Here is a 20,365-nt window from a genome sequence, read left to right as displayed (position 1 = left end):
GAGGTGGGAGGGGAACGTATCAGGTGTGCAAGAGCTCTCTGGTTCCAGTTCAGTGCACTGGGGTCCACCTACCCACACACATCCAGCCTTTTGTCTGGACCAGCTGCCTCTGACCTCAACATGTAGCCGGGAACAGTCTGGGCCTCACAGCTATGTCCCTCTCTGAGCTGTATCTTTTGATTTCCTCCAGCACACTAACTCCTCCCTCCCTCTCTCTCTCTCTCTCTCTTATTGATAGGAGTATTTGTTTGTGGAGGGACTGAGGCGACTTGGAAATCCCCCAGCTATCCTGTGAAAACCACATTGACTGTTTTAATGATAACTGCCCACCACATAAGAAACATAAAGTGCAGCACAGAGGTTATAAGTGACTTCAACTTTGAATGCTTCTAAAAAGAGAACAGAGTGAGCAAATTAACAAAACATATCTGATATTAACAAGATTGTCCAACATTACAAGCAATAAAAAGGGAGCAAATTGTTGATATGAAATATATACTGTAGTCAAGTCACCAGCAGCCTATAGTGGACACTTGACGAGTAAGCCTCGATACGTCTGTGTAGCTGGTTGGCGTGCACTTTTCACACTGACCATTTACACCCCTACAAAGGCAAACAAGCCTCTGAAAGACTGAGAGAGTGTGAGTAGAATATTAAAAAGGTAACGAGGCAGCGCACACACACAAAAGCCCACATATGAATACATGTTGTCTTCTCCTGCCACCTAGGACAGACTACAATGGGGAAAAAAGAGAGTGGTGTAGTCATGGGAGCCGCTCCACTGGAATGGCGTGTGGTCTGCTTTTTCAATCACGTTAAAAAAATATGATAAATATGAACAATCTTAAATAAAGATTCAAGAAATCTTGATGATGGCTGAAATAGAGTTCAGTGTAAAGAGGACTACGCTGTATTTTGTAATAACATTAAGATTTAGACTTTTGTAAAAGAGAAACATCAAACATACACATTTGAATAGCGAAAAGGAGGAAAAGAAAAGGGGTCCAAATAATCACTTTACCACAAAGGAAGTTGGCCGTTAGTTCTGCAGTTAAGTGTTGCAGCAAGACGTGCTTTTGAAACAATGCAAGACAATTTAGCAACATCACATTTAGCCAAATGACTGACATGCCACGACAAAGCAGTACCTCCTATTTAGCAGTCCTTTCATTTAAACAGCAATAGGTACAAGATCATACTGATACACTATGTTGTACTTGTAACATACTGGATGACTTTCTTTTGTGTATTCTGATTATGTTTTAACTTTAGCTAAAGTGCAGCTCTGGTGCTGTACATGCCTGAGTGGCTGATCAAGAAATCCTCACTTTGGTAATGAATACCTGTGTTGGTCAAGGTCAAACACAACTGCTCTTTTAGGCCAGCCCTCATTGATATTCAACATGATTTTTGAGAGTATTTCCATTCAAATAAGTGCACTGTTATGCAGTAGGAAGTGCAGAGTTAAATCAGAGAACAACAATAATTTGTGCTAAACTTGGATATTTCAAACTAACGGGCAAATCCAAAACCGCTGCTCGTAGGCTGGCGGCTTATAGTTAATGGGCTGCCTTGCTTTTACTTATGTGTATTACTTTATGCTTAATATCTGAAATCAGTTTTTTTTTGTTTTTTTACATGTTTTGCAGGGTAGTCATACAGTAAAGTGATGCGGCCTATAGTGAGGTGAAAATCATTGAAATCATTACCATCACTGGTCTTAACTTGCCTTTTGGATAACACCTCAATTCATGACAATGATGAAAGATAAATGGAGAAAAAGGTGGTAGTCGAAATGTGTTCCTCTGAACACCAATCTGTATTTAAACCTGGCCGTGGATTATGTAACATGCTATGATCTCATCCCTGGGTTGCGTGACCTATTGCTATTCATGCCCACTATAGAGGGGCCTCACCAGAGCAGAGGGTGGAAAGGGAGGGGTACCCTTCCCTGGTTTCAGTCTTATCTGATCGACCAAAGGACAAAGGAAAGGAAATGGGGTCTATTCGGTCCTCCCTTAAAGGAGCTCAGCCTATGTGAAACTATTCTCACCAACATAGAAGCAAGTCTATAGGTGCATCTATTCTGGGACATCACATTTAACATATCTAAATATCCAAAAGACATTGCTAAAGGGAAATGGCTTAATCACACCAATACAGAAATAGTTGGCCTCAATTGGCTCCTCAACATATATGTCCCATATACATTTTTCTTTTAAACTATGCTCAATAGACCACTTCCTTTCATGCCAACCATTTGTGGCCATTGGCCAAGCTCTTGTATGCCCATAGTTGTTATGAAGACAAATTGGCCAATATATTTAACATTTTGGGAAAAACATCACATCAGATCACAGATTACTGATAATGTATAATCGTCTGTGCTCCTATGTCTGGATGTTCAGAACAATGTTAAAGGATATTTTCTTTTTGTACATATTGATACCCTACATATTCCTGAGGTATCAGCAGGATTTCCCAACTAATAAACATTTGTATTTGTCAGTTTCCATTCCTGAAGTAATGTATTCAACACCCGTAAAAGCACTTCCCAAAAGGAAAAGCCACAGGAAATAAAACACTTTTCATTTCCAAACTAGGTAATGCCTTACAAGTTAAGCTTTGTGGACTTATTTTTGTCTGTGGCTAGCAAACTATTTCAACAGCACATCATTCAATTTGTTCCCTGACACATTGTTTTTTGTTCAACCTCTTGGCCGGCAGAGTCTCTCAACTATGTTCCTCTCTGAGCCGGTTAGATGGCCTCGGTACAATGTTAGGAATTTGGCAAACCGATCATGCAAATCTTGACTCCAACAAATGGTTTAAGGAGCGGTAACTGAGCCTGCATGCCAACTCAAATAATTTGGAGATAATTATAACTGCATTACAAATTTAACAATTTAAACACTATGAATCAAGATGACATTGAACACGCAAAACCCACCCGTGTTCATTAACTGGGCAGTTAATCACAGCTTGATGCCAAAAGAACAGGCAGTGTTCCCTTTTGAATATTTAAGGTGAAAAGATAATCTAAATGTGCTTAAATGAGGGCGCCTAAGTCGCTCTCTCAGTGGTAAAGAAACTTAAAAATGGGATTTATAAAATGGGTGTTTGTAAACAATATTTACAACAATGGATGCATGAGGGGAAAAGGCTTCGCTGGATTTCTCCGAGTTGTCATTTGTTAGTGTGTTTGGTTCATGAAGCTTCGCATCCCTTTTACAGTCGAAGACACGCACCTCAGAACACATATGGTCTGCGTTTCTATGGTCACCAGTGGGTCCTGGAGACTGAGTTGCTATGGCGACTAAAGTTGCTTAATGAGATTCCCCAGCAGGGTGTGAGGTGGGTAACGACAGTATTCAATCAGGACCCTATTGACAGCAGGTAACCATTTATGGCTGTTTGTGTGTGTGTCTGTGCTTGTGTGTGTGTGTGTGTGTGTGTGTCTGTTTGTGTGTGTGTGTGTTTGTGTGTTTGTGGACAGCTTTCTGGAGTGCGAATTTGTCATATAACAGGATTAAAGTACCTACATCTTAACCCCCTTAGTCACATCTTGTTTTCACTTATCTCGGCTCTCCCCCATGTTCATTGTCGTTCCCACTGCCGACGCTGTTGCTATGACCCATCTTGCGCTGACTGACATCTCTTTTCCTCAGAGCTACCTGGGCGTTATGTTGGCCACGAGGGGACCCTTCCTATTTGTGCCCTTAGACCTATTACCCTGCTAAACGATCACCAACTGCTGACAAATCTCTTCCTGTGCAAACAAATAAAGCAAACCCATTTATCCATACTCACTCTTTGGTGATAAGTCCTCTTGGTCCAGTGGGTGTGGCCAGTTTTGGGTCTATGCCATGGGAGTCCAGGATATGTCTTGCTGCAGGACTCAGACGTAACCTGGACGGGGAAGAGAGCGTATTTACGATATACTTTTGAACTCTGCACTTTTGCTTTTAAGGACAACAATTATTCCAGATGTTTTTTAAATTCCAGATCATTTTAAAATCCTATATTTACATCTAAAGTCCAACAAGTCTTTGTCCAGCTAAAATGTTATTTAAAGCATTTCAGTCCAACTTCAAGATAATACTTACCGAGTTTTCACAAAACATTTCAAAAAGGACCTATTACTTAACCCTTGTGTTGCCTTAGGGTCATTTTGACCCGATTCAATGTTTCACCCTCCTGTTACCTTTATATTTGCTAACATATTTTACCCTTTGGGTTCAATTTGACGCCAGCAATTAAAACCTCCAGAAAATTATTAGAATTAATATTGTTTTCCAAGTTTAAGTGTGAGGCACTTTATGTTTGTTTGTTGACTACCGAAAGAACACCGACATTAAACATTGAATGGGGTCAAATTAATCCTAAGGCGGGGGGAGGGTGTAATATTGATTCGGGTCAAAATGACCCTAAGGCAACACAAGGGTTAACTCAGATACCATCTAGTTGACCTGACTGCCGAACAGAGCCTATTCCTGTGTCCATCGCCTGACAATCAGACTTCACAACACATCCACTATTCACATCTTTCACCCGTCAAGTGGATGCAAAGTGCAACTCTGAAAATGTGGACGGGCTCAGCGTGAAATGTTGGTATTACAAAACGGGCCTGTGTGTTCTGTGGCAGCTCTTTTGCTTTCCAAGAGTATTCATTGTGTAACAGATATTTTGGAATATGAACAGAGGAAGATCATCCCATTCAGCCGGTTAGATGGTGGTGATGAGGGTAAGACCTGAAATTAGCATGGCTGTATGGACTGAACAATAAGAGGAAGCGTTTCTGTTAATCCTGCATGCATCTTTGTCCTTGTTATCTACGTTCTTGGCTTAGCAGTAACACAATGTGCGACATTGTGGTGGTCAACGGGACTGCATAACTACAAAGACAAAACATACGTCATTGTCACACATCGGGGTGTTTACTAACGTAGTTAATTCAAACGAGCATGACCGGATGTTAATGCTGACATCCCTATTATTATGAGAATTATTGATTGATATTGATATTATTATGATTCGTACTGTGGGTACTTCAACAACAACAAGCATTACATATAAACACAAATCAAGCTTATTCAGGGACAAAACAATACTGCATAAATCCTTTGAGAGTGCTAAATTGTAACTGTCTTCCCAGAAGATGTGATCCACCATTCTGGTCACATTATGCAATGGGGTATGTGTACAGACCTGTATTCAGTCAAGGTTTTATTAATTGGAATAATCCATAATTAATTTGTGTAATTTCAGCAGAAAAATAGAAGGACGGCAAAACTTACGGTCCTGATGTGGCTGGTTTTGGTGGAGGGACTGGAGAGGGAGCCACAGGGGGAGCAGCCTCTAAACGAGGCATCTCAACTTGCTTCCAGTCCTGCCCTTCATCCACCATGAGGGCAATTAGAGTGCCCAGGGGCACATTGCGACTTCCCTCCTCCATCTATAAAGAGTGTGAGAGACATATTTATTCAGTTACGGGAGAACTTTAGAAACACTGCAAGTAAAACTGAGTTTACTAGAATAACAGGGACGGTCTGAGGTGTTGCATGATTGTGAAGCAAAGAATATACAACAAAGAAATAGATGATGTGAAAGTGATTTTGAAGTTAATCAGTTCACCAGTGGTCATTAAAAAGGAAAACATTGTGACAGCCATTATTAGATGACCTCTTGAACAATCCCACTGCTTTCTCATTCACATCAATTTCCATTTCTCAATTTTCTCCCCTGTTAACTTAAAGAAATTATACAAAACCCAGCTGTGCTGCAATGAATCCTTGGAGTGGAATGGATGTGTTTTCATACCGCCAACTATTGATTCACTATCTTGTTGCAGAGTAATCCATTGCAAGCCTCACGCTACTCTCTACAAGCTGTGGCTGTTGTTCCTCAGTCAATACTGATCAGTTAAAATGAAAGGCCAGGCACAATATAGAGGCTTGGGATGCTCTCTTTTCAAAAGGTACCCACTTACTGAGCTGCCTCTCGAAGGTGTCGCTCGATATCATGAGAGAAGGAAGAATAAACGCAGGAACGACCACATATGTGAAAGTAGACCCTGCTGTACTTTGTAAAACACAACCACTGACCAGTCAACACGTACTAAGCTGCACATGTCTGACAATTGACCAAATGAAAACAATTAGGTACGATTTCACATGTTTACTAAGTGATGGTGATGAGCACAAAGCAATACTAACCTACAATATACTGGCTAACACAACAAGCCTAGGCTATGCCCCGAGTTGGAACACATATAAAGCCTGCACCTGAACAATAGGGCTGAGGTAAGCGTAAGACCTGTCAGGGGAATCCGGAGATCCCTCTCTTCAGTCCCAGAGGGATTTTTTAATTTAATAGGAGGTACTAGAGAAGCAATATACTTCCCACAATACCCGTGGTATCGTGACACAAGCAACCCTGTGATATGTTGTGACGACCACAATCAATATATTTGTGTGCAACAGAAGGGGAGAACAACCAAAAGCCAGATCCAGAATATATTTATTCATTGCACCGTCAAGTGCTGACACAAACACACCAGTGGCCTCATTGAGCAGCAACACATGAGCAACAGTTCTGCCAGGAAGCAGAACAGTTCAAGTGTAGAGAATCATTATACATTGTCTTGATACCAGTTTATCAACACAATATGGAAAACATAACATAACAAATTACACTGAAAATATTTTTGACAACACATCCAAATAGATTTGCACCTATCGAAGAATTAGGGAACAAATTGTATTTGTAAAAGCTATGAGAAAATAGATTTGAAAACACAGTCACTGGCAGCTTAATAGCAAGGTGCACAATACACGACCTGCCAGCTGGAGAATATAATGCCAATTTGCAGCTGACACTATCCTCAGCGCCACCCCACCACGGGGTGGTTGACCCAGAGGGAAATGTTGTCAAATATTTATCCTCCCCTACAGTCTTTTTCAATTCAATTCAATTCAGTTTATTTGTATAGCCCAATTTCACAAATTACAAATTTGTCTCGGAGTGCTTTACAATCTGTACACATAGACATCCCTGCCCCAAAACCTCACATCGGACCAGGAAAAACTCCCAAATAACCCTTCAGGGGGAAAAAAAGGGAAGAAACCTTCAGGAGAGCAACAGAGGAGGATCCCTCTCCAGGATGGACAGATGCAATAGATGTAATGTGTACAGAAGGACAGATTTAGAGTTAAAATACATTCAATGAATATGACAGAGTGTATGAATAGTTCATAGTAGGCATATTCCACGATGGAGACCTCCACGATCCATCAGGCAGATGGCGGTGGGAGGAGGAGGAGTCTCAACAGTGGGCGGAGTCTCAACAGGACAGTGGCGTAGTCAGGAGCAGGAATTCCACGACCCAGACCTCGATGATCCATCAGGCAGATAGGATCTATGCCGTATAGGGTCCGATGACCCCATGAGACGTGAAGTCAAAAGGACTCCGGGGAGAAAGCAGAGTTAGTAACGTGTGATTGAGAGATGAAAATTCATCCTTAAGGAGAGAAAAAAGAGGAGATAGGTGCTCAGTGCATCCTAAACGTCCCCCGGCAGCTATAAGCCTATAGCAGCATATCAAGGGGCTGGACCAGGGCAAACCTGATTCAGCCCTAACTATAAGCTCTGTCAAAGAGGAAGGTCTTAAGTCTACTCTTAAACGAGGTGACTGTGTCTGCCTCCCGGACTGAAGGTGGAAGCTGGTTCCATAGAAGAGGAGCTTGATAACTAAAGGCTCTGGCTCCCATTCTACTTTTTAAGACTCTAGGAACTACAAGTAGTCCCGCATTTAGTGAGCGTAGCTCTCTAGTGGGGCAATATGGTACTACAAGCTCCTTAAGATATGATGGAGCATCACCAATCAAGGCTTTGTAGGTTAAGAGAAGAATTTTAAAAGTGATTCTTGATTTTACTGGGAGCCAGTGCAGAGCAGCTAGTGCAGGAGTGATGTGATCTCTTTTCTTAGTTTTAGTGAGAACACGAGCTGCAGCATTCTGGATCAACTGGAGGGACCTAAGAGATTTATTAGAGCAGCCTGATAATAAGGAGTTGCAGTAATCCAGTCTCAAGTAACGAACGTGAACCAATTTTTCTGCATCTTTTTGAGACAAGATGTGCCTGATTTTTGAAATATTACGTAGATGAAAGAATGCAGTCCTTGAGATTTGCTTTACATGGGAGTTAAAGGACAAGTCCCGATCAAAGATAACGCCAAGATTCTTTACAGTGGTGTTGGATGCTAGGGCAATGCCGTCTACAGAAACCACATCACCAGATAATTGATCTCTGAGGTGCTCAGGGCCGATTAAAATTACTTCGGTTTTGTCTGAGTTTAACATCAAGAAGTTGCAGGTCATCCATGTTTTTATGTCTTTAAGACATGCTTGAATTTTACCGAGTTGGTTGCTCTCCTCTGGTTTTATCGATAAATATAGTTGAGTATCATCTGCATAACAATGAAAGTTTATGGAGTGTTTCCTAATAATATTGCCCAAAGGAAGCATGTATAAAGTAAATAAAATTGGTCCAAGCACAGAACCTTGTGGAACTCCGTGACTAACGTTGGTGGTTATCGAGGCGTCATCGTTTACAAATACAAACTGAGATCGATCTGATAAATAGGATTTAAACCAAATTAGTGCCGTGCCTGAAATGCCAATCGACTGCTCCAGTCTCTGTAACAGGATGTCATGGTCAATGGTGTCGAATGCAGCACTAAGGTCTAACAAGACCAGGACAGAGAGGAGTCCTTTATCTGCTGCCATTAAGAGGTCATTTGTAATTTTCACCAGTGCTGTCTCGGTGCTGTGGTGTTTTCTAAATCCTGATTGAAATTTCTCAAATAAACTATTATGATGTAGAAAGTCGCACAACTGATTTGCGACCACTTTCTCAAGGATCTTGGAGAGGAAGGGAGGTTAGAGATCGGTCTGTAGTTAGCCAACACCTCTGGATCCAGAGTGGGCTTCTTCAGGAGAGGTTTAATAACAGCCACTTTGAAGGAGTGTGGTACGTGGCCTGTTAGCAGAGACACATTGATAATATCTAATAGAGAGCCGCCAATTAAAGGCAAAACGTCTTTAAGCAGCCTCGTCGGGATAGGGTCCAAGAGACAGGTAGACGTGTTCGAAGTAGAAACCGTTGAAGATAATTGGTCACGGTTGATGGGAGAAAAGCCCTCCAAATATACACCAGGGCATACAGCGGTTTCCAAGGCCATTCCACTTGAGGACAGATTGGCACTGGTTATGGGCAAGAGAATATTAATCTTGTCCCTAATAGTTAAAATCTTTTCATTAAAGAAGTTCATAAAGTCATTTTTAGGTGTATAACTCTCAGAAAGCACGGCACTGCAGCTTGGAAGGCAATTTTTAAAAAGACATATCAGGTTGAAGACCATATAGCATTACAGAATGAGGAGCAATATAGGAAAACGGTACCCAAGAAGTGCACAGATTCTGACTGTCGGGCAAGTGCATTTCTCCCTAAAGTGGAAGTTTTTAAAACCATGAAAATATACAGTATGTGCTGCATTTTAATCACAAGCTTCATCGGTGGTTTCATTATAAAGACGCACACAACTTTAGATGCACGCACTCACACACACTAGTAAATGTGTAGTGCACTGTCGTGGTGTGGGGCTCAACACTGCCATCAAATGGTTATAAAACACACTCAACCTGTGGGAAGGATTATGAATTTATGATGCAGTGTGTCGCAAAGCTGGTTTCACTTTATGCTCAAAGAGCTTCTGTAACATGTAACCATCACAATGTTTAGCATGAAACTCCTCTACAGGGTCTGGTCAAAGCATGACACTAAACCACACACATTGGCGTTTAATGTTATATTAATATTAATATATAGTCAGATTATGATCATAGTTAGATTTCTGTTATTTCTATGGACGATCAGTGTTTGTTATATCATTGTTTCATTATCTTTCCTTAGTTATTAGGTGGCGCTATGCAGACATTTCTTTGTTTATTGTAGTTTGTTCAGTTGATTATGTCTTTTGTCTCTGAATTGCTTGATCAGTCACTATAAATGTCTCCCCTCAGTTAAGAGCGTCACTTTGTGCTTCTCAGTTCTCTTCCGTTAGTGTTTCAGTTATGTTCCGTCATGTTGACAGAAACATATACATTTTCTTTTTTTAACAAAAGAAACACGTGTCTCTCACTGGTCTACCCGCGTGGTCCAAGTCCTCACAGCCATCTTTTCTCTGATGCGTAACACAAGTGAGCTCAACACTATGAAGAGCATTCAGCGTGCTAGACTCAGTCTTTAGCCTTTTCTATGGCAACATTCTCACTGTCAAAGTCTAACCGATCACAAAAAGGGCTCTTAAGGGACCTCTCTAGAGCCCATCAGCTTTGCTAATGATTTAATAAAGTCAGACTGGACCATTTATGAGGTTTAACCTACTTATCTCAAAACTGTTATCATACAGCCAGCCATACAAGCCCCCTGAGTGTGTAAACAGCTTAGTTACCATAAACTCAGCCTGGATGAGATTGAAAATTCCTTTTAATTTCAATTACGAGTGTTGGCTGATGTAGATTGTGCTTGTGCTGCAAATCCCATGAATCATTCCAGGTGTGTTAGCGTGACGATGGGGATCGGACTGTGGTCAAACAGTTATACCTATTGCATAGTGTTTGAAGAGGTTTATTTGGCAAAAGGATGATGTATTTAGCCTAAAAATGCTTCTAAACAGAAAAAAAGAGGGAGAGATCTTCAGGCAGTGAGAAAGGTCGGTCTCTGATCAACAGAGCATGACAGATATCGCACAAAGAGGATTGGCAGCGACATGCGTCATTTAACAATGCCAGTCTGCGAGTCCAATGAAATCTCACAGAAAAAGCTGCAGCGCATGAGTAAACTCATTCCTTCTGAGCATCTTGTTTGTTTAGCTTTCTCACAATAGAACGACAACTTTCAGGTTCGAACTGTCAAGGATCTTTTTATCAAAAGGTAGTTTCTCTTCATCTATTCGATCATTTCTATTGCTCTCCACTCGGTTTTCTCGATAATGTGTCACCTTCGTCCCAACCTCTCTCCCCCATGCCCTGCTTGCCTTTCTTGAAGAAAAATATGGACTGTAATTTGAATTAATTTATCATTTGTGACAACAGTCTACAAGTCATTTACTTTTATTTGTGAAATTCTGGATCAGACAGACTTTTCACCCAATTTGTTTCCCCCTTAGAATGCTGAATGGTTAGAAAGTGATTTGTACTAAGAATTGATTTAAGACACTACAGCTGCTACTGTTGGTGTTTAAATATACTGCATGTGGCAGTGTGTGAAGATAAAGATTGGTGGGGGAAGAAAATTAATGGAACACTGAGAGGATATCTTCATCTATCTATCCATCTATTCATTTATCCATCAGTCTTTTCTGCCATGTAATTAATCATATTGATCACCAATTCATCCACACTCAACGACCTTCTGATGTGCCTGCCAATACGTTTCTAGATCAGTATTCTCCATCTAGAGATCAGCGGCGCTCATATTTATAGACATCTGAATCTAGAAAAGCTTTTGGCATCTTCAGTACGTATCTGCAACAAATGCATGCCATTTTAACACAGGCGATGATTGATTGTACCCAGGGATGATTTTTCAGATTGAAGCCCCTGGGTAAGCGTAGAGCTGAACACAGTATGATGAGATACAGTAATCTGTGTTCTCGATGCTGCTGCTCCCACCCCCAGCATCCACAAGCCAATATAAGAGGAATATATCCCCTGTTCTCTCAATCCCAAGAGCCATGGTTGAAAATTGGTCGAGGGCCATAGCAGTACTTGACCCCCATAAATAACCCCTGTGGAGCACTGGAAGGGCCACGTCTACGGCTGCATGTCCGGGAATCTGGCCACGGGCAGGTCATTATTGTCGCCTCTAAATTTGAAACTGACTCGGCGGGCCCCAATTAGACTTTTAAGACCCAATACTCTCTGACCCAGACAAAGGGGATGCCACATTGCCCGTGCCATAGAAGAGTGCACAGATCTCTGAAATATTGCCACAAGCTCCCGTTTTTTATTATTAACTACACTCGTACTCTCTTACAGGGGGGAGAGAGATAGCTCAGGGGCTTATCTAATGCAGACCATCTTTCTCTGCCAGCTTCAGCTCAAAAGCCCCTACCCCCAATTCGTGTGTGGTTGCTATGGAAACTACCTCATCCCCACAGCCGCAAAAACACGAGAATGGAGTAAGGGAATGTGGACGAATGGACGCCAGTGAAGTGAAAAGCATGGGGAAGAAAAGAGATCATATCTGATATTTTATAATTGACACTGGTCCCTACGGTAATGAATTGTTTTATTTAGCCATCTCGATGTTGCACTTGGAAGAAATAATTTAATGAACAATCCATATGCGTGACCATTTGTGATGTGTGGTTGTTGGCGCAGACTGCCTCTGTAATTGTTTTTTTGTTCAGGTTTCACAAACAAACAGAATCATCAGCTAATTAAACCCGGCTCCACTCAAGCGTCACCAGAATGCGAGCATGTCCAAAATGACACGGCGAGGGGGAGATGTTGTGTTGTGAATTAAAGGCACTCTCTGTGACACGGAGGAAGTGTTTGTGCTTCTGTGCATGCACAGGAACGAACGTAGCAACACCTCACTGCCAGTTAAACGAGGAAGATAAAAACAGAGAACATTAATCCTGCTTAAACTGCGAGGACATCCTCCCCCTTCTTCTCACTTCCCGTACTCTATGCAGATCTCTCACAGATCCGTCAAACACCACAAGAAGATAAAACATATTACTCTTTCTGTTCATGGGGACAAACAAGTGGTGGAGCACTGATGAAAGAAAATAGATCTCTCTCTCTGTCTTTGGCAGTCTATTAAAAATCCCACACACAAACGGCACAATGGGGGAGGGGGGTGAAATATTTGTCACCAAAGACGCCTTGTCAAAGCTTTGCTGTAACTGTATAGGAAGAGCAGATTTAACAGGCAGAGGCAATTAGCATTGGCAACGAGGGAACCCTGATCATTCACACAAAGTTGAACAGGAATTATGGGCCATGTGAATAGAAACTAATTTATAAAACAGACGTAACTACTGCAAACTGCTGACTTAACACACACTTAAATATACGGCGTTTTAAAAATCCCTCAACCCATGATCATGTTTATGGATGAGTATACTTGAACTGTATTCCTGTCTCTAATCATCTCCTCGAGAGGGCTGTGTGTGTTTTTGCTCACTCACCAATATCTTTGCCATGATTCCATCCTCGTTAGATTCCATGGTAACGACAGCCTTGTCGGTCTCAATCTCACAAAGGGCATCGCCGGCTGCCACCGCCTCCCCTGAAAAGGTAAAGAAACACATCCAAGAACTTTGATAAACAAAAAACAACAACATGTATTTGGCATTTGAAGCAACTAATTCCCAAACCAAATATATTCATCACTCTTAGTTAAAGTGCAAATGCATGAATCATGCAGGCTGTTCAGAACAACTGCTCTTTCACATGTGAAGAACACAAGTGTTGCTATAAAATCTAAAGAATTGCATTGATGGGGCGAACCGGTTATGCCAGAAATGATCTGCTCCGGCTTTGGCCTACGCATCAAATGAAGGGCCTAATCAATGTTTCATGGTAAAGGATATGAGATACAGAAACACAGCGTGTCTGAAAGAAGGCAAGATCTTTGCCTATCCTTAGAATTCCAGTAGAGTCCCACTGGTTCACACCATGAGAGGGTTTGAATATATTAACATCTGCTTAGGAATGAAAGAGGACGGCAATTAGGAGGCATCGGTTCAATCCTTCCATGCTTATATACAGTATATATATATATATATATATATATCCTTTTTGTCCTAAACCTGTTTAGTGAAACAACTCGAAAGGGTCTTCAGACAAATGAACCTTATTGTCTCTTTGGACAAAAAGGAGAGGAAAAGAAGAACAAAACAATTGTCATCAGTTGTACAGGAAATGCTTGTTAGAAACCACAATGTTGATGTTGAAGATGAGTGTTTTGGTTATATTGTAGCCCCCAGAGATGTCTTGCTTTTAGCCATTGCAGTCAATCAATGTCACGAAGAGTCAAGAGTAGGCGGGGTGTGATTGAATTGTTTTTGTGACATTAGGGCTGCAACAACGAATCGATAAAATCGATAAAAATCGATTATTAAAATAGTTGGCAACGAATTTCATTATCGATTCGTTGTGTCGATTACGCGCAATAATAAGTCACGGAGTATAGACAAGAGGTTGAGTAAGCAGGCAGCACAGAAACCAGAGCGGGAGGGGAGAGGAGAGAGACTGAACGCTGCGTTGTGAGAGCCAATCAGCGTCATTCACGTAGTCGGAGACATTCACGGAGCTAAGTGCGCCTCGGGTGACGTTATGAACCCAGACACCAGGGCGCTACATGTCACGACGCTGTGGCATTTCCACAAGAGGATAACGACAACGTGGTTATTCGTGGGCGATAGCGGAATGGCGGAAAAAATTTTTTTTCCGGAGAAAGGCGGAGATAGCCACACCGACGCCGCTGTGTGTAGCGCGCGCGCGAGACATTTAACGCGGGAGGCAGCGCGTGCGCTCTAATATTTTTCAACGGAGATAAGCCACGACGCCCACGACGCTGTGAGCGCGCGCCGCAGACGCAGACATTTGGCGGGCAGCGGCGTGCGCCTATCGCTTCTTTAATGAAGTATCGACACTAAAAATAGCAATCGTCAATTTTTTTTTTATGGGTACTTTAACGTGTTAGTACACAGCGCAGCAGGACAGCAGCGCAGCGGCAGGCACATCAGACTAACCTAACTTCTAAAACGCTGTCCCAAACGCTGTGTGTCGATGGCCGAACGAGACTCGAGACGTCCATCAATTATGTTTTGTTTTAGCCACACACTTTTTTTTTTTTTCCGTCTCTGCTGTAATCTCAACGGGCGGGCCAGGAAAAAAAAATAATCGGAACGCGTCTCTGATATTGTTCAGGGGGCCACATGGGGACCACTGCTCATTAGAGTAAAGCTGTCAGTCTGTTTGTGACGGTTCATCCACATGCTGACCAGTGGATCTCCAGGACCTTTCCATGACTAAACCAAATTTCCATGATTAAACATTTGAAACTTCGGTCTATACGTGACAAAGTGAGAAGATGTAGTATTTAAACTATCAATGAGAATTCCAAAGCATACCGTATATATAGCGTGTAAATTAACATTTGAATAAAACAAATTTGCATTACTTTTCCAAATATTTTGGAATTTTATTTTTTTCAATTACTTTTCTAGGCCTGCTAATAGCCATTGAAAAATTCCATGACTTTTCCAGGTTTTCCATGACCGTACGGACCCTGTTTTGAATAAAGGGTTGAAAATTAATGTTTTTTTGTTTTTTTATCCGATTAATCGATTAATCGATAAAATAATCAACCGATTAATCGATTATCAAAATAATCGTTAGTTGCAGCCCTATGTGACATATGTCCATGTGATAAGAAGCGAGGAGGACGTAAGGTAAAAGACATGAAGCCCACGGGTTATCCAGATCGGACATCTGGTCAGATTTCTATCTTTTAGCAGAATAGCATAAGAGAGTTGCATTATGGGCTTGGAGCAGAGAAAAGAAAAAGCAAGAACAGTAAAATAAAAAAAGGTACTGTAAAACTCTGAATTAATGCCCAAACAAAAAAGTGTGTTTATAGGCTTTTTTGTTTATAGGTTTAATGTAGAGGTGTGGGGAGGAAAAAGAAGGCACAGGGCGGGTCAATTAAAGGTTGGAATGGGGATGGCTGAGGGGAAGGTTGAAAGAAGGAGTATTAACATTGTTGGAGGCCCTTATGAGCAAGCAGGAGTGTTTAAAAATGTATTCACACTGAGGCTTTAACACTGTGTGACCCCAGGGGTGAAGTGTGATGTGCAACATTAAACAGGCAACCAGAAAGGCGATGGGCATAACCATAACAAATAAAATAAGAACACATGGGTATGCAGGCCAGGGCGCCATGCATCACCCGCCACTGGGCCACTTTGTGGAAAAACAGGATGCAGACGCAGAAAAGGCTGCAATGCCATTTCAATTGGCAGCAATGCAGTCAATTTACTTTCACTAAAAGAGCTTTTTCTTTACCGACGGGCTCAGATTGTCCTTACAATTCTGTGACAACATTATTGTTCAGACCCCACAGAGAAATAAATGACATTTTAGGAGTTGTAAAGATTGCACTCTGTGTTGTTCTTGCTCCTGAGAATATATCTTTCCCATTCTCCCTTACACACACACACACACACGTGTACATATCTCACCCCAAGTCACAGAAGCACATGGCAACACAGCAGAGCAGCCAATCACAATTCAGTATGCTGCCTTCTGATAAATGGTAGTGTGTCTGAGGCGCCTGGCTGAGTTGCTAAGCAGTGATGAATGGTGACTGCAGTGTTTCCTGGAGCCAATTAGCCTCCAGAGGGCCTCAGGTGCTTCCAGTGCTCAGTCCTCTGTCTTACAGAGCAACACTGATGTCATTGACTCAATGATTGGCGCTACAGTTGGTCTATCATTGTGGGGGAAATGAATACTTTTGAGAATTACATGAATGTACTAACCTGCGAAAATCTACTAACCTTCTAAACAGTAGATTTACTAGGTTTGTTAGAGAAAGTTAAGCAGAAACATGTGATAATGAGAGCTGGGAAATTAAGTCTTGTGCTTCTTTTACCTTCCTTCTTCAGCCATTTAACTATGCTTCCCTCCTCCATGGTGGGTGAGAGTGCAGGCATTTCCACTTTGACTGGGCTGACACCTACAGGAAAGAAAGAGAATAGTACAATTTACATCAGGGGTCATCACGCAGCAAAACTACGGCAGAAATAAGTCACGAAAAATCATATTCAGAGCTTTCCTTCAGCCACGCCTTTCAGCATAAACGAGTCCATGCGGAAGGCAAAATAAATCAAGAGACAATGAATAAGAGCCAGAAAGAGTAAACAAAGGAGGCAGAGAAAAGGATAGGATTGTGTTGCTTTTTAACACCATAAGCCATAGGACCCTGTATTAAGATATTAAATATTCCTTCAGTACACTTGTACACAGGTATCACCGTAAGAGCTAATCAAACTCGAAGGAACATACAATCAAAATCAATGATGAACTATCTTCAAAGTTCTTCACATTTGACAGAGCATGTTATTATTAATCCAATTGCCTTAATGAAGAAACAAACTTGTCTTAGAAGTCGGCCTCCGAACCATTCTTCCATAAGAATATTACCTCCTGTGTGGTCTCTGCTTATGTTGGGTGCTGCTGCCATCTGCTGGATATTTGACAATATCACAAAATGTGCGTATGTGTATAAGAAAGACAAGTATTAACCATTCATATTATGTTTGCTTAAATATTTACATTCAGAATCTGAGATGTAAGAATTCCATTAACTGTTAAACTAATTCATCTACCTGTATATATTATTTGTGTTTGGATGTATGAAAAACAAACTGCCTGACTCTTTTCACATTATTATTATTAAATATCAAACTTCATACTTAGCATCAGTCATTGGTCTGTGTCTGTATGTGTGTCCAATACAATGATGCATTCCTGTCATGAGTTCAAGAGCCAGTCCAACAACCGTGTGACTGCTTGCTCACTGACACATTGTGGAATGAAGCCATCATTAATGCAATCATTCACACCAGTGCTTTGTCTGCTAAGACATGTCAAACTATCTGAAGCATAAATCAACTGAAATTATAAGCAGCACATTCCAGCACATTCCATAAATCATAAATAAATGACTAAATGTTAGGAACAAAAGAAAACAGTCACATTGTGATTTGTTGTCAACGTCTCTGATGTTGTCCTCTGGTTTCTTCCAACAAGCAATTATTTCTGACCTGAATTCTTTCACTGGGCCTATTGCTGGTGATGAATACTGGAGACATGCCAAGCAGTCAGTTGATCCTGACGGGTCCTCTCTGAAAAGCTGAAGTAATAAACTGCTAAATAGTGTCACATACAACGTTATTTCTGGATGTATGAACACCGATAATTAAGTGTTGAGCGAAAAGCTTTTTTTCTATGAACGGTCTATTATTTTCCAAACCTGTGTACATTTAACAATGAACCCCTTAGTGGCTCCCCGGGCGCTTCACTGCAGCTCACTCCTCCTTAATAACTATAACTAGAATGGGCACTCGGTAGAGCGCATACCTTCGCATATCACAAGATTGGGCATTGAATTATGAACATTTTGGCATTAGTTGCATGCCAATTGGATAGAAATTGACCGTGCTATGGTAAAAAGAAGATTTTGACCTTTTCATGACCTTGACCTTTGACCCGATTGATCCCAAAATCTAATCAAATGGTCCCCGGATAATACCCAATCATCCCACCGAATTTCATGCGATTCGGTTTAATACTTTTTGTGTTATGCGAATAACACGCATACAAATAAATAAATAAATAAATAAATACACAGCGATCAAAACATTACCTTCCGCATTTTCAATGCGAAGGGAATAAAGATGGGTTGAATGCAGAGAAGAATGTCCTCAATAAAGAGATCAATAAAGGATACATTTGAGATTGTAAGTCGCTTTGGATAAAAGCGTCAGCTAAATGACATGCAATGTAATGTAATTACCTTTCCAGGGCTGTCCTCACCTGGATACATTCCTTGTCAACAAACTCATATGTGCGTTGGTAGACTAAGATGATAGTTGATTGAATCAACAGATCTGTAGAACTGATGTTCTCCACAAATAATCATTAAAAAAACACCACTTAAAATCTAAAATATGAGGGGCAGCCCAACCCACATCATGTGCCACATGTAAATAACAATAGATGCAGGTGCTGGTTTTGTACATGTGGGCTTCCTGGTATTACTGAAGCACTTGAATGGAGCCATCATTACTGTTGTTAGTAACACCTGTGATTTCCCACTGAGACAACTCAAATTAGAAGTGCTTTTCTTTGCCCAAACATGTTCTAAATAAGCTTAATTTAACTTTGCAATAAAGGAACTGGACCCACTTTTGCACGAGACAGTAACCGCAGGTGGGATCAAAGCATATTGGACCACCAGACTGACAAAAATAGAGTAAAAAAACAAAACTCGTTAAAGCCTCTCTAAAGGTCCAGGTTTGCAACACTGTTCTGCACATTTACGTGACCACAAGGAGTCTTTGTGTATTCCCTGATTTGTGCATTTCCCCATCATGTATGGACGTGTAATCTAAGGTCAAATAAAACCCTCATTAATCAGGCAGGAATGCGGCGTGCCAGTCTGCCCATTTAAAACATGTTGTATTCGTTATAGTGTGAGGAAAAACAATAACACCGTTTAAAAAATGAACGTTAATGTTAAAACGACTAACGGAGGCAGACAACGATGACAGCAAATGCCAGCGGCTACCAACAGAGAAAGATGAGAACAGCACCATGACAACTCACCGAGGATCCATGGCGACCGAAAGAAGTGCCTGACGTTCTCCTGACATGGGTGCGTGGCCAATACACATCTGTCAAAAGTACTAGATAGTCGAAAGCCAAATAAAATCCCTTGACGACCCAGACGCAAGGAGGCCGCCATGTTGTCGTCCTCCGTCGGTGAAACGTGTCCTCACTAATGCCTGACGGTAAATTAGGCCAGTGGGTAATGAGGCCACCATTTAAAAAATAGAATACAATTGAGAGCATCAGCAACTCCGAAAAACATTTTTGTTACATGTTCGTTTTATTTAATCTATTTAATTTGCGTAAAAAATATATTGTTTATTTATTTACGGATAAATGAGCTGGCTATAAAATAGGACCTCGTATGGGTCCTTCGAGGTCCTTTACGCTGTTGTTCTGTTACGTTCTAAATTGGTCGAAACCTCCATACTCAATAATCTACTGCCCTCTGCTGGTGAGAATATGAAGGGCTACTGTACAAAGAAAAAGTTAGAACCCCTGTTATACAATATGGTTAGAAACAATAATTCTGGAATATGTGTTGTCGAAAAGATGCTAGTGTAATACAAATAAAACACAATATACTATTAGGATGTGTCTTGCCCATTAACAGCTCTGATCCTTTTGCTCTCAACATGTTGATGCCAATCTGGCGGCTCATGAGCTCATCATTGCGGCAGATCACACGCACAGGCAGGCCGGTGATGTCAACCACACGCTCGGATAAAAATACACTCGGAAGAGCCACTTTATTCTCTGCTCAGGAACACAATTCTACACAAAATATTTACTTATAGCAGATAGTTGCTGACTGCTATACCAATGTCCTTATGACTGCATAATATTTTTTTGTGTGAACTTATTTTGTGTGTAGCTATTGATATAGTTGAATG

The 20,365-nt window shown here is 41.2% G+C and overlaps 1 protein-coding gene across 2 annotated transcripts in view; it reads right to left on the bottom strand.

Annotated features, from left to right (window-relative positions):
- Nucleotides 1-19,609, bottom strand: part of pdhx (pyruvate dehydrogenase complex component X) — a 29,938-nt gene extending 10,329 nt beyond the window's left edge. For both annotated transcript variants that reach the window (XM_056416056.1, XM_056416057.1), the window contains exons 1-5: nucleotides 19,470-19,609; nucleotides 16,732-16,815; nucleotides 13,262-13,362; nucleotides 5,298-5,455; nucleotides 3,811-3,909 (exon numbers count right to left, since the gene is read on the bottom strand). In XM_056416056.1, coding sequence (XP_056272031.1) covers nucleotides 3,811-3,909; nucleotides 5,298-5,455; nucleotides 13,262-13,362; nucleotides 16,732-16,815; nucleotides 19,470-19,608 — 581 coding nt within the window. In that variant the 5' untranslated portion in view covers nucleotide 19,609. The remainder of the gene's footprint in view (nucleotides 1-3,810; nucleotides 3,910-5,297; nucleotides 5,456-13,261; nucleotides 13,363-16,731; nucleotides 16,816-19,469) is intronic.
- Nucleotides 19,610-20,365: the final 756 nt, after the last annotated feature.

The sequence above is a fragment of the Pseudoliparis swirei genome, chromosome 6, assembly GCF_029220125.1.
Source record: "Pseudoliparis swirei isolate HS2019 ecotype Mariana Trench chromosome 6, NWPU_hadal_v1, whole genome shotgun sequence".
Taxonomy (NCBI): Eukaryota; Metazoa; Chordata; class Actinopteri; order Perciformes; family Liparidae; genus Pseudoliparis; species Pseudoliparis swirei.
This window is presented reverse-complemented; position numbering and strand designations above follow the sequence as displayed.